Below are 15,179 nucleotides of genomic sequence, written 5' to 3' on the forward strand. Positions count from 1 at the left end.
GGGTCTGAGGAATGGGTCTTTTGTGGTGGGCCCCAGAACATCTATCCCTTCCACTCACCCCCTTTAAAACTCAATTTAAAACATTTGCTTATAGGGTGGCTAGGTGAGACTTCAGTCACCTGCCATTTAATTCCCCAGTCATCCATACATATAAATTAGCATATACAACTTCCTTGAGGAGCTGTGTCATACAGCTCCATCCCAAGACTTTTAAGTACTGTATTTTTTGCTCTGTAAGACTCACTTTTTCCCTCCTAAAAAGTAAAGGGAAATGTGTGTGCGTCTTATGGAGCGAATGCAGGCTGCGCAGCTATCCCAGAAGCCAGAACAGCAAGAGGGATTGCTGCTTTCACTGCGGAGCGATCCCTCTTGCTGTTCTGGCTTCTGAGATTCAGATTTTTTTTTTTCTTGTTTTCCTCCTCCAAAAACTAGGTGCGTCTTGTGGTCTGGTGCATCTTATAGAGCTAAAAATACGGTGCTTAGCAGCACCTGTGGTCAACAGGCACCGTGATTCTGCAGCTTGCTGCTATCAGTACAGTTGCATGTGTGAATGTTCAAACACACACTGGAGGCAGAGCTTTCAAACTGTCCCAAATGATGCTCTCGGACGGAGTTCTTTGAGGCATTCCACCGTGAGCGCACTGAGCGATAAGGACACCGGAAATCAAAATGCATGTGCAAACCTGCCCTGTGCTCGCAACCATCTGACATTTCGAGTTTCGTGTTAATTTGCACTTAATGGCACTTCCGACCGCCACATGAAAATACCTCGGTCTCGTGCTGTTTCATTCCACAGGGCGGATCTCGTGAGCTTGCTGGAATGCTCGTTTCTGGCACTGCCAAGAATTAACACTTGTCATCCTTAGCCCTAAGGAACCTCAGTGGCTCAATGGCACTTGCTGCCGCACGAAGACACATTCCCAACAGCATGGGAAGCGCCATTAGAAATCAGCAGAAAGGAGGCTGCAATTGGGTGGAACTTCTGTAGCGCATAATTAGCTTGGATTGATACTTTGATACCAACTGGGAATGTGTAGGCAGTGGTTCAAGATAAATGTTTAATCAAGATTTTTTTTTTTTTAAGTACTTTTATAAGGGGGAAATACATGGCACTAGAACAGAGCTAAATGTCTCCAGCCCTGATTTTTGTGCGGCAATCAGCGAAGCATCTACTATTTCACTGTGGCAGAAGTTTCCCCAAAGCAAGCTCTGTGTGCATTTGGATGTGGGGAATATTGTATTAGTTTTCCTGATTATAATGCTAGCACTTGTGTCCTATTTTCGAATGTTCCTTACACACTGCAGTACCTGTTATGTTATGGAACTGTGGCTCTTCGACTGTCACGCTAAATTTCATTCACACCAGTGAACACACTGTGGCACAATAACGAATATTTTTGGACACTGTCACTACTCCCCTCAGCCTTTCCACATGTGTGCTTCTGTTCCTCCATGATGCCTCTTTGACAACAGCTGGAAACAACTGTATGCCATCATACCAGCCCAAGTTTTGTCACTTTACTCTTGGAATTTTCCAGGTTAAGGGGCCTCAAACATATTTTTTTCTGGAATCAAGTAACACAGAAATGGGCACTAAACATGTACCATATTCTGTTGGTTCTCCAGAAGTGGCTTTTACATCACACGAAAGCTCAAATATAATGTGTAAATTAACAGTTAGGGAAAGGTCAGGGCAGTGGAATAAACTATCATGTGTTGGCAGCCTTAGACGGTGCAAATATCCATTTATATACCTGATGCTTTTGAGCACCCTGGTTGAGGCTGCTTCCAGCTTTCGTGAGTTAATCATTAGTGACTGAGCAGCGAGTGTGATGACACCATAAACCGGCGCATTCAATTAGGTTTGTCTGTCTGGTGATGTCACTCAGGTCCTCGTAAACAAGCAAACAAACAAAACATTTTCACCTGGAGCACGAGAAGAATGTCCAAAAGGCGAGGCACGTTTGGCACTGCTGAAAAATCTCACAAAGAGCAGCAGTTTTGGGTGAGCTCTGTTTAAAAGTGCCACTTTCCAGGTTTGCTTTGAGACATTTTGCACAGCCTAGCGTGTAAGCCCTGGTAGATCGAGAAAAGGACAAACCTTCAACATACTGGCTTCTCTGAGAGATCAATATTACTCCCCGGTGAATGGACTAAAGGGAAGCTTGGGGTTTTCCTTAACCAAATATTTCCTCCTTTTTCTCCAGTTGGAAGCAAACTTGACCCAGAAGGCAGTATTCTCCCTAGAGTGGGACATATTTGGTAACTACAGTGGTGCCCTGCAAGACGAATGCCTCGTAAGACGGAAAACCCGCTAGACAAAAGGGTTTTCCGTTTTGGAGGTGCTTCGCAAAACGAATTTCCTATGGGCTTGCTTTGCAAGACGAAAATGTCTTGTGAGTTCCTGCGGTTTTTCCCCCCCTCCCCCCCTTTTCTAAGCCGCTAAGCCGCTTATCAGCTGATCCGCTAAGCCGCTAAGCTGCTTAACAGCTGATCCGTTAAGCCGCTAAGCCGCTTAACAGCTGATCCGCTAAGGCGCTAATGGGCTTGCTTTGCAAGACGAAAAAACCGCAAGACGAAGAGACTCGCGGAACGGATTCTTTTCGTCTTGCGAGGCACCACTGTATTCTTGGCAGCATTCATAGCAGCCAGAGTGGTCATGTTGGCAAACAAGAGAGACTGCTTTGGCTGGCAGTAGCAGGTACCTCATGGTGCAGGTGGGCTGGTACGTAAGCATTAGACCGGCTGATGTTAATTGTGATATATCAGCTTAGGTGCAATGCACGGGGCACAACACTGGCTGCTCTTGTTAGCTCACCTGGCCTAGTGATATATCCCGCTCTGCTATTTGTGGGAGTCCTGGGCAAATGCTTACACCTGCAGTGGCAGGCCTTGGAAAAACAGAATTTCATGCAGCCCCAGAAGCGAGGCTTATTACTGGCGTCTTGGTTGTCACCTAATAGTCCTCTTCCTCCTCAAAATTTTCTCCTGCCGTAGCAGCCTCCAGGGCTGCGAGAGCCTCTGCTACTTCGGCATCAACCTCCTCCTCCAGTTCTCCATTAATGTCATTATGGCAATCAAATCTAGCTTCTCGCACCGCATCCGCCTTGGTCCTTGGAGACGGGATGCCGTCGGTTACATTGTCCTTGAAACATACCTTTGGCTGGCCTGTTCTACAGGCTTTGTCTGTTGAATCCCAGCTTTTAGACTCACCTAATGGCAGGTCTTGCTGACTGCTTAATGTGCTGTGTTCTGTGCTTTGGCCTGTATGTGTGTGGTTATTTGACGGACTCTCATTTCCCACAGCTCTCTGTTTTCCAGCATAGCCGCCTTTGGGGGGATCAGTGGGTCCAGGCAGGTGCGTGTCATTGCCTGGAGCGCTCTGAGATTCCTCATATAGGGCACTTCTTTTTTCTGAAGATACCTTTGCGAGAACATCAGTTTCCAGAATCTCATGGTTATTGCATGTGCTTTGCTGAGGCAACCCCTGGACTGAAAAACTGGCTCGCTGAGCAGAGCAGGTGTGTGTGCTGATCTCTCTGTTTCGGTTTGCGCTGGGATTGGGATGAAGGTTCGCACCAGAATGGGAATGGATCCCATTTACATTGAAATGGCACTTTTCGGCAAGATTCCCAAGTCCTTCATCACGAAGAGCGCTGCCTCTGTGGTTCAGAACGGCCTCTTTATTGTTGTTTAATTTGTGCCTGTTTGCTGCTGTTTGTAATTCCCCGGTCTGCAGCTCGTTTTTGTGTACTTGGATGTCGTTGTTCTGCTTGCATTTGAATTTGCCTCCGTCTTGCTCGTCGGACTTGAAGTTGTTTATTTCATTGATGTACCCGGATGTTGGCACGTCTTGGGGTTCAAAGATGTAACTAGAAAAAGGTTAAGAGCCACAGTTAGCATTTTCTTTTCGTGACAGATAAAAAAAGGGTCAGTTTCGTGCTTCAAACATGCAGTCTTTGTTGCAAGTTTCAGAAATGCCACCAATTTTTACCGTATTTTTTGCTCTATAAGACTCACTTTTTCCCTCTTAAAAAGTAAGGGGAAATGTTTGTGTGTCTTATGGAGCGAATGCAGGCTGCGCAGCTGTCACAGAAGCCAGAACAGCAAGAGGGATTGCTGCTTTTACTGCGCAGCGATCCCTCCTGCTGTTCTGGCTTCTGAGATTCAGAATATTTTTTTTCTTGTTTTCCTCCTCCAAAAACTAGGTGTGTCTTGTGGTCTGGTGCATCTTATAGAGCGAAAAATACGGTAGCTTAAAATAATGCTAGGGCATCCCAGACCCTCTAGATGCTGCTGTTCTACATCTCTATTCACCTCTCACCATTGGCCATGCTGGCCGGGGCTGGTGGGATCCGGAGTGCAGCAATATTGGTGCAGCTTCAGAGATATCCTTACAGATATATAACTATTATCATTTTCGCCCTACCCCAGATGACACTCAGGACTCAGCTACACAGGTCAATTTATAACATTAAGAATGCATTATAAAAATGTGACACTAGATGGCACTGTAGAGAGGAATCCAAAGTCAATGGCATACAGCGGGCATCCCCAAACTCAGCCCTCCAGATATTTTGGGACTGCAATTCCCATCATCCCTGGTCCTGTTAGCTAGGGATGATGGGAGTTGTAGTCCCAAAACAGCTGGCGGCTGAGTTTGGGGATGCCTGGCATACAGTATTGCCTTGGGAGCTCCCCCCCCATAATGTTTTCTCCCCCTAGCATTTTTTATATCTGTAGAGATCCAGCCTCAGTCTGCTTGTACCTTTGTATCATTTTACAGCACCTGCACCCCATCTGGATTCTTCTTTGTTAATTATCTGAAAAGACAGAAAACAGGCAGAGTTTCAGCAGGTATTTCATGCACGATGTGAAATGTTGCAAAAAGAAGCAGCAATAGCGGACTCCTTATTTTTGAATGAGATTGTTGGATTATAGATTATAAAATAGTAATATTAAATTATTATTATTTATTAAGTCTGTATACTGCCCTCTATCCATAGATCTCAGGGCGGCTCACAACATAAAAATACAAGTTGAAAACAAAACAAAATGCATACTAAAAACAAGAACGAAAACAAGCCAATATCCCCCTCTCCCCACCTACACCCACAGCACATTTAAAAGGGTAAAGGTAGCTGGACTATAAAGAAGGCTGATCGCCGAAGAATTGGTGCTTTTGAATTCTGGCGCTGGAGGAGACTCTTGAGAGTCCCATGCACTACAAGAAGATCAAACCTCTCCATTCTTAAGGAAATCAGCCCTGAGTGCTCACTGGAAGGACAGATCCTGAAGCTGAGACTCCAATACTTTGGCCACCTCATGAGAAGAGAAGACTCCCTGGAAAAGACCCTGATGCTGGGAAAGATTGAGGGCTCAAGGAGAAGGGGAAGACAGAGGACAAGATGGTTGGTTCTTGAAGCTACCAGCATGAGTCTGACCAAACTGCAGGAGGCAGTGGAAGACAGGAGTGCCTGGCATCCTCTGGTCCACGGGGTCACAAAGAGTCGGACATGACTAAATGACTAAACAACAACAAAGGTAAAGGGACCCCTGACTGTTAGGTCCAGTCGTGGACGACTCTGGGGTTGCGGCGCTCCTCTTGCTCTATAGGCCGAGGGAGACGGCATACAGCTTCCGGGTCATGTGGCCAGCATGACTAAGCCACTTCTGGCGAACCAGAGCAGCGCACGGAAACGCCGTTTACCTTCCCGCAAGAGCGGTACCTATTTATCTACTTGCACTTTGATGTGCTTTCGAACTGCTAGGTTAGCAGTAGCTGGGACTGAGCAACAGGAGCTCACCCTGTCACAGGGATTCGAACCGCCGACCTTCTGATCAGCAAGCCCTAGGCTCTGTGGTTTAGACCACAGCGCCAACCCGGTACCAGATGTCAATCAACCAAAGGCTTGGTTGAAGAGGAACATTTTTGCCTGGGGCCTAAAAGTGCATAATAAATGTGCCAGGCAAACCTCCCTGGGGAGAGCATTCCGCAAACAGGGAGCTAATGCTCTTTTTACATAACGTATCTGTCCCACTCCTTGCAATAGCAGTTGAATATGGACATATTTGGGGAATGATTTCCATGCTGGCAGTCGCACTGGACCAATGAGCTGAATTTAAGTCCAGCTGAAATCAATGGGACAGTCCCAGGTCAATCAACAGCACTCAAGCTAAGTCCCATTGATTTCAACTTGTCCCATTGACAAGGCATGGTGGTTAAATTGGCTAGGTTAGTGCAGCGTTTCCCAACCTTGGGCCTTCAGCTGTTTTTGAACTACAATTCCCATCATCCCTGACCACTGGTCTTGCTAGCTAGGGATGATGGGAGTTGTAGGCCAAAAACATCTGGAGGCCCAAGGTTGGGAAACACTGGGTTAGTGTATGGGAAATGAATCTGGAAGAGAAAATGTATTGAGGAGCTAGTGATCTGACACGGAGCCCTTCCTGCCTCTGTTCCTTCCCCCTCCCTCCCTCTTGTTAAGTTTTTTGATGGTGTGAAAACAGTCTTTAATGTCCCGAGAACAGTTGGGAGGAAGGGAAGTCCCCCACACAGCTGCCTTAATCAGTTGGGAGGATAATGCTGGGCAGTGGCGTAGCGTGGGTTGTCAGCACCCGGGGCAAGGCAAGTAATTTGCGCCCCCTAACCCGTGGATTTGCGCCCCCTAACCCTAACCCCCAGATGTTGCGCCCGGTGCGGCCGGCCCCCTCTGCACCCCCCACGCTATGCCACTGATGCTGGGTACCTTCTTTGATGTTGGACGTTGTTTTGAGAAAGTGAGGCATATCTATAAAACCAGACGGTTTGGGCAGAATTTCTTGGAAGCTCGCGCACAGACTGACTGGCGGCAGGGCTGTGCAAACTGAGGCTACCTGGGGGAGTCATTACGCTGCTTCTTGAGGACTGTATGTATACAGTGGTACCTCAGGTTACATACGCTTCAGGTTACAGACTCCGCTAACCCAGAAATAGTACCTCGGGTTAAGAACTTTGCTTCAGGATGAGAACAGAAATTGTGCTCCGGTGGCGCGACGGCAGCGGGAGGCCCCATTAGCTAAAGTGGTGCTTCAGGTTAAGAACAGTTTCAGGTTAAGAACGGACCTCCAGAACGAATTAAGTTCTTAACCCGAGGTACCACTGTACATCGCTTGCTGTTTTAGAATAACATCTTTAATCTTCTCACTCACTTGTGTATTTTGTTTTGCTTCTGAATCTCATTTTAAAAGAACCACCTTGCCTTTGGCAAGACAGCTAGGGCCACAGCTTTTACAAAGGCTCGAAACTGTTGAAAATGTAGTTTGCATGTGTATGTTGCGCTTATAGTTGGTCAAAAGGCACGAGGCCACCACATTGCTGAAGCTAAGCAGTGCGAGGGTCTGCTCAGTGTTTGGATGGGAGACCTTCTGGAAACTATAATAATTAATAATAAAAATTTATTATTTATACCCCGCCGATCTGGCTGGGTTTCCCCAGTCACTCTGGGCGGCTTCCAACAGAATATTAAAATACAATAACCTATTAAACATTAAAGGGATGCAGGTGGCGCTGTGGTTAAACCACAGAGCCTAGGACTTGCTGATTAGAAGGTTGGCGGTTCGAATTCCCACGACGGGGTGAGCTCCCGTTGCTCGGTCCCTGCTCCTGCCAACCTAGCAATTCGAAAGCACCTCAAAGTCCAAGTAGATAAATAGGTACTGCTCCGGCGGGAAGGTAAACGGCGTTTCCGTGCGCTGTTCTGGTTCGCCAGAAGTGGCTTAGTCATGCTGGCCACATGACCCGGAAGCTGTACACGGCTCCCTCGGCCAATAAAGCAAGATGAGCGCCGCAACCCCAGAGTCGGTCACGACTGGACCTAATGGTCAGGGGTCCCTTTACCTTTACCAAACATTAAAAGCTTCCCTAAACAGGGCTGCCTTCAGATGTCTTCTAAAACTACATGGATGCCCCTTTGGGTTCCATGATGGAAGAAAGGCGGAATAGAAATGCAAGAAAATAATAAATAAATAAATATATAAAAGAAGGGTGTTGATGAAGGTGGGAAATAGGATAACATAGCCACACAGTGGGTTTCAAAGATTTCTGAGATAAAAATCTAGGGAAGCAACAATATGTGAGCACAATCAGGAAATCCCTTGACCGGCTGGTCCAGGGGTCAGCAAACGTTTTCAGCGGGGGGCCGGTCCACTGTCCCTCAGACCTTGTAGGGGGCCGGACTATATTTTGGAAGAAAAAAAAAGAACGAATTCCTATGCCCCACAAATAACCCAGAGATGCATTTTAAATAAAAGCACACATTCTACTCATGTTGAAAACGCCAGGCAGGCCCCACAAATAACCCAGAGACGCATTTTAAATATAAGAACACATTCTACTCATGTAAAAACACACTGATTCCCGGAATATTTCAAGGGTCAAGTAGGAGATGAAAAGCAAAGGTGTTTCCTTGTTGTGCAGTGGGAGAAAACTGAAAATGGAGAGTATTTCCTTGGTTGAATATTAACCAGCGCCACCTTGCAAACAAGGCCTGAAGCAGGAGTTCAAATTAAATAGAAGTCCTTCCTGAAAAGTAAGGTGGGAGTAGGGAGACGCACATTCAGACTTCTGTAATTACATGCATGCTAATTACATCACTGCAGCAACCATTAGGAACGTTCGCCCACTCTCATTAAAACGCTGCTCTTTGTTTATGTGGCGAAGGCCTGTTTATCCGCACAACACAACCTGTGGTTTTAAGATAGAAATCAGAGAGGGAGCATGGCAAACGCAGGTATGGGGACTGGTTCAAATTTTAACCCAGGTTGGTACGAAAGAGCAGAATTCAAATCTGAAATACCGGCACGAACCGCTTCTTAGCACTTCGTGGCTTTTTGTCGGAAATGAAATAACCCTCCAAACTTGGAAAGCTCTTCAAATTTCCCTGAGAACATTTTGAAAACATGTAACTCTGTCAGGTGTTCAGAACTAAGGGTTTATTTTTTTGGATTTTTTAAAGGAGCTGGATTTTTCTTTTTTATATTTTCGTAAGCCTTTTCCTTGAATACTCGGACTTCTGAGTAACCAACACCATGTTTGCATGTAAGTTAATCTTTCACAGAGCTGCTGGTTGACCCACTTTTATTCCCACCATAAAGCTAACAAAGGCCGGATCGTCTTTGCATCAAAGATGTGTCTAGGTGACATGGCCGTCCCTGGACCACCTTTGGCCCACTGCTTCGACCCTTTGGCTGACCAAAACCCCCCCAGATAACCTCTGTGTTGTTCACAAACATACATTTGCTTTATTCCTCATTCCACTCATCTGGAGAGGTGACCTGTCTCTAGCCAGTGGGGCTACAGTGTCTACCATGGAGCCTGAAAATCTATGGACATATTTACACCACAGACTTAATAGCTATTTCCTCTGCTCAGGGAAGAAGCTATCACTATTATTTTACACTTAGGCTATGCCTCGGAGGCACATTCTTGCCCTCAAAGAATTCTGGGCACTGTTACTGTGAATTTTAACTCAGTGAGAGGTAAACCATGGCACCTGGGGTTTTTCTGAGTGAAAGAATGTGAAAGGTAGAGAGTTTTCACAGCCCTGGAGTCTACTTTTCTCTGCACCTAGGTAGGTTGAGAAGTGGTTTTTGATCCACAGAACTGCTTTCTGGGGAAATCTTCATACATTTTCTCTTTAGTTAGCTAGCTTTGGTCTTTTAAGAGGTGCATCATTTTGACTTGTCCTGTTACTTCTCAAATTTTTCTCCCTGAAATCAGCGGCTGCCCTAAAAAACGCTCAACAGCAACTGCTCTAATCTGAAGGTCTTAGAGGTCAGTTCCTTTACTGTTTTCTTGTAAGGGATCTCCTTCAACCAGACATACCGTATTTTTCGCTCTATAGGACGCTTGGCACATTTCTCCTTCCGCTTGGCTGAAGGGGCGCTGCGCAGCTCTCCCTCACTGCTGAAGCCAGGAGAGTCTTGCTCTCCCGGCTTCAGCAAAAGGAACCTGAAGCCTTCGGAGCGCAGCGTGAGTTCCCGCTGTGCTCCAAAGGCTTCAGGCAGCTATCCCTGAAGCCTGGAGAGCATGAGGGGTCGCTGCGCACTGACCCCTCTCGCTCTCCAGGCTTCAGCGAAAGCAACGGGAAGCCTCCAGAGTGTGGAGGGAGCGCTCCCTCTGCGCTTCGGAGGCTTCGCGTTGCTATCGCTGAAGCCAAGGAGCCTGCATTCGCTCCATAGGACGTACACACATTTCCCCTCAATTTTTGGAGGGGAAAAAGTACGTCCTATAGAGCGAAAAATACGGTAGTTCACTTTTAAGACAACCCCTTTATTGAGCATTCATCCCAATTTGTTTGCCCAAAACGTTGCGGGAAGGTTAGACGACGCCAGCTCTTTTTTGAGCATTCATTCTGATTAGTTTGCATAGAGGTTAGACACCGTTACATCGGACAATTGCTATTCATCACTTTCCTCTGCATTTTCCTGTCACATTGCCCTGATTTTTAGGGAAGTGGGTTTGCTGCACAACAGCACCAGAAACAGCTGTAGCTGCACTACTTCAATTTCCTGGTATGTGATTTAACTCTCTCCCCCGCCTCCAAAATAGCAGGAATTTCGGAAGAGCCAAAACTAGTACTTCAGAGGAGGGGACAAACATTATTTCAGCAAGGCATCAAACAAGAGGGACAGCTGGAATTGTACACAAAACACACACTTTGTGCAGGGCCACCGGCAGATGTAATTTAATATCCTACTTACCAATAAAGCAGCGAGAGTTGAAGGACCATGATTTTAACTTCTGGCTGAGCAGAGGCATCTGAAATGACAGTGATGTGATTTGATTAGTAGATACCCATCTGCTGTAGGCATATGGTCACCCTCATGCAAGATCCCAAACTACGTGCCAGGGCACAGTAGCAAGTCACAAAAATGAAGTTATTCTATGCCTATTGAAGTCTGCCTGCATATTCTGAGATTTTTAGATTCCCCTGTGTTACACCTGGCAGGTGCAGGTCAAATTTTCAGCATTGCCCAGTTCCTGAGCCCTGCTGCACTAGACAATAAGTTGTGGCAGGATGCTAAGAGGAAATAACTGGGCTAATTTGCTGTTGCAATAATAATGCCCCTCATTATTATGAGAGCGGATGTTGAAACTTTGCAAAACATTTTCTTCAATGTAAAATCAAAGCAGGCACCCCAATTTTATCCAGCTATACCACTACTGTGCCCCTAATGACCATGTTTTGAAAGCAGTGTCCCAAAGCACGTGTAGTCTGAATTATGTATTTCCAATCCCACATACTTGTACAGTGGAACTTCTGGATTTGAAATGCTCTGGGCTGAACCAATACAGTGGTACCTCGGGTTACTTCCACTTCAGGTTACATACGCTTCAGGTTACAGACTCCGCTAACCCAGAAATAGTACCTCGGGTTAAGAACTTTGCTTCAGGATGAGAACAGAAATCGTGCTCCTGCGGTACGGCGGCAGCGAGAGACTCCATTAGCTAAAGTGGTGCTTCAGGTTAAGAACAGTTTCAGGTTAAGAATGAACCTCCGAAGGGAATTAAGTACTTAACCCGAGGTACCACTGTATATTTCACCTGAAAGTCGTGCCTTGAACTTGGTTGTCACTAATCCTTCCCACACCTTAAACCTCAAAGGAGCAGCAGGGTTAAAAAATAAATATATAAAATTCTAAGCATCTCCTTCCCTTCCACATGGTCTGGTCATAGGCCTTTGGAAAGTTAGTGCAAAATAAAACCATCTGAATGGAGATCCTTTTTCTTCTATACACCTTCAGCTATTGAGATAACAGTTGTCCCAAGGCCATACAAGGCAGCTGTAGCTTGGTGGGGAAGCAGATTGCCAAGGCCATCCCTTGCAGCAAGATGGTGGCCCAAGCTGCCTTCGGAGAGGAAGCTTTTTCTGCCATTACCAATCTTCGCTGCAATGAGCTCCTACGGGCCCCAGGGTCACCTAAAACGCAGTTTGAAATAACAACAGTAGTCTACTCAAAAGTCACTGCGATTGCTGGAAGCTCAGGCATGTGGTCTATGTAGACCAAGGGTGGTCATCAACATTGCATCAAAGCTCCAAAAATACATGACCGGACCGTGCAACACAGAGCCAGTTTGGAGGTGAACCATAGCTGTGCCAGCAGCACAGCCTGTTTGACTAGCATTCCTAGAAGCTGACAGCACCAATATACTACTGTCGTATCGTTTCACCTCAGAACTGCAAGTGCTAATGGACTCATGCACTGCTTTTTTGTTCAGCTAACCTGTTTTTCATCGCTGTTTTGTTCATCGGAGAACCTTATCTCATGAACTGCAAAATAAAAATGGGAGTATTTGCAGGCCTTACGAGCATTTATCAGAGTAAGGGTGGTGTTTTTCTAAATAAATACCTCGGGCTCCTGAACGCCTTGGGAGTCAAACATTCCGGCTCCCGAACGATCAAAAACCAGAAGTGAGTGTTCTGGTTTTCGTATGTTCTTTTGGAAGCCAAACGTCTGACGGGGCTTACGTGGCTTCCGATTGGCTGCAGGAGCTTCCTGCAGCCAGACGGAAACCGCACTTTGGTTTTCGAAAGTTTCGGAAGTTGAACAGACTTCCGGAACGGATTCTGTTTGACTTCTGTTTGAGGTATGACTGTAAAAGGTAAAGGGACCCCTGACCATTAGGTCCAGTCGTGGCCAACTCTGGGGTTGCGGCGCTCATCTTGCTTTATTGGCCGAGGGAGCCGGCGTACAGCTTCTGGGTCATGTGGCCAGTATGACTAAGCCACTTCTGGCGAACCAGAGCAGCGTACAGAAATGCCGTTTACCTTCCCACCAGAGCAGTACCTATTTATCTACTTGCACTGGTGTGCTTTCAAACTGCTAGGTTGGCAGGAGCAGGGACCGAGCAACGGGAACTCACCCCTTCGCGGGGATTTGAACCACCAACCTTCTGATCGGCAAGTCCTAGGCTCTGTGGTTTAACCCACAGCGCCACCCGTGTCACATGGTATGGTACGACTGTACATATATCTTAAAAAAGGTGAATGCTGCATTCTATTAAAAGGCCATTGGATAAGGCAAGTTAATAAATCTAATAGTGCAAAAATATCCACATTGCAGTATATATGTCCAAAGGGCGACTGTGAGAACCAGCAATTCCACTCATGCATTATATCAACACTGCATTTGCCATTACAATGCGGACAGCCTACTTACAGGTGCCCTGTAAAGCAAAGCACATAGGGGCAACACATGTAGTGACGCTTCTCACAAACAGCCATCCTACACAAGAAGCCTGACGATGGCTTCAAGAACTACTTGAAGATGACACCAAACTGGGAGGGGTGGCTAACACCCCAGAGGACAGGATCACACTTCAAAACGACCTTGACAGATTAGAGAACTGGGCCAAAACAAACAAGATGAATTTTAACAGGGAGAAATGTAAAGTATTGCACTTGGGCAAAAAAAATGAGAGGCACAAATACAAGATGGGTGACACCTGGCTTGAGAGCAGTACATGTGAAAAGGATCTAGGAGTCTTGGTTGACCACAAACTTGACATGAGCCAACAGTGTGACGCAGCAGCTAAAAAAGCCAATGCAATTCTGGGCTGCATCAATAGGAGTATAGCATCTAGGTCAAGGGAAGTAATAGTGCCACTGTATTCTGCTCTGGTCAGACCTCACCTGGAGTACTGTGTCCAGTTCTGGGCACCACAGTTCAAGAAGGACACTGACAAGCTGGAACGTGTCCAGAGGAGGGCAACCAATATGGTCAAAGGCCTGGAAACGATGCCTTATGAGGAACGGCTAAGGGAGCTGGGCATGTTTAGCCTGGAGAAGAGGAGGCTAAGGGGTGATATGATAGCCATGTTCAAATATATAAAAGGATGTCACATAGAGGAGGGAGAAAGGTTGTTTTCTGCTGCTCCAGAGAAGCGGACACGGAGCAATGGTTCCAAACTGCAAGAAAAAAGATTCCACCTAAACATTAGGAAGAACTTCCTAACAGTAAGAGCTGTTCGACAGTGGAATTTGCTGCCAAGGAGTGTGGTGGAGTCTCCTTCTTTGGAGGTCTTTAAGCAGAGGCTTGACAACCATATGTCAGGAGTGCCCTGATGGTGTTTCCTGCTTGGCAGGGGGTTGGACTCGATGGCCCTTGTGGTCTCTTCCAACTCTATGATTCTATGATTCTATACTTAGCCTCAAATCATCACAGATCCCAGAATAAAAAATTGTATTTTCTGCACACACCTCATGCTGTTAATACGGTTAACACTGTCAATACTGCCTAGAACGCTTGCGGTGCAATCTTGTGCAGTTCTACTAAGCAGTTCAGTGGGGCTTACTCCCAGGTAACTGGAGTACAGTCTTAAAGCCTTTTCTGCATTTCCTCTCCTCGTTCAAAAGCCTTTGCAATATTCAGGAGGTCCTGTAAGATGACTTGGGTCCATGAGAATGACAGCTTGGTTAAGGGTTCAGGACAACCTGCCTATACGAATAACTTCTTCCTCTGCTAGCTCAGCTTGACGCCATCTGAAGACAGTGGCAGGGCAACAGAGCATTGGGCCGCCATGTTGCAACCTGAGTGTTAGCAGCTGATTGGTGACTTTCCCCCCTCCGGGTAGCAAACGCTCCATCTATTGCAGAAATATGCAGCAGAAGGAATCTCTCGAAGGCGCAGGAAAGAACATAGATTTCGTGATCTGCTTGATTTGCACAGGATTCCCATACAGGGCAGTTCAACATTCAGCTTGAGGAAGTCTTATCATTTTAAAGCTGCAACCCCAGCTTTAAACACTTCAGACTGAAATTCCCAGGTGTCAGAAAAGGTTATTTATGTATGCTACTACTGCGGCCCGTGTTTTGTTAGCCCCCAAGTGGAAAACGAGCAAGGTCCCAACCAAAGAAGAATGGTAATTTAAGTTGACTGAATATGCACAACTCGCAGACTTAACATATAGAATAAGAGAACAAGAAGAACATACATTTAAAGAAGATTGGATAATGTTTATTGAATATATGGGAAATAATTGTGTACAGTGGAAAACGCTGGCAGCATTAAGATAAATTCAACAGTGTAAACAAGTTTTGATGGATGCAATAATGGAATACTGAATGGTATTGTTTTTTAAAAATATGCAGGGATTTATGATATGTAAAATGAACCATGGAAAGAGAAGAAGGGAA

At 46.1% G+C, this 15,179-nt stretch overlaps 1 protein-coding gene across 1 annotated transcript in view; it reads right to left on the reverse strand.

Moving 5' to 3' along the window:
* Positions 1-2,630: 2,630 nt before the first annotated feature.
* Positions 2,631-15,179, reverse strand: part of PGCKA1 (PDCD10 and GCKIII kinases associated 1) — a 60,482-nt gene continuing 47,933 nt past the window's right edge. The window contains exons 2-4 of the mRNA XM_079989842.1: positions 10,744-10,801; positions 4,769-4,823; positions 2,631-3,872 (exon numbers count right to left, since the gene is read on the reverse strand). Of these exons, the coding sequence (XP_079845968.1) occupies positions 2,957-3,872; positions 4,769-4,800 (948 nt within the window). The 5' untranslated portion in view covers positions 4,801-4,823; positions 10,744-10,801 and the 3' untranslated portion in view covers positions 2,631-2,956. The remainder of the gene's footprint in view (positions 3,873-4,768; positions 4,824-10,743; positions 10,802-15,179) is intronic.

This window comes from Podarcis cretensis (genome assembly GCF_951804945.1).
Source record: "Podarcis cretensis genome assembly, chromosome: 9".
Lineage (NCBI taxonomy): Eukaryota > Metazoa > Chordata > Lepidosauria > Squamata > Lacertidae > Podarcis > Podarcis cretensis.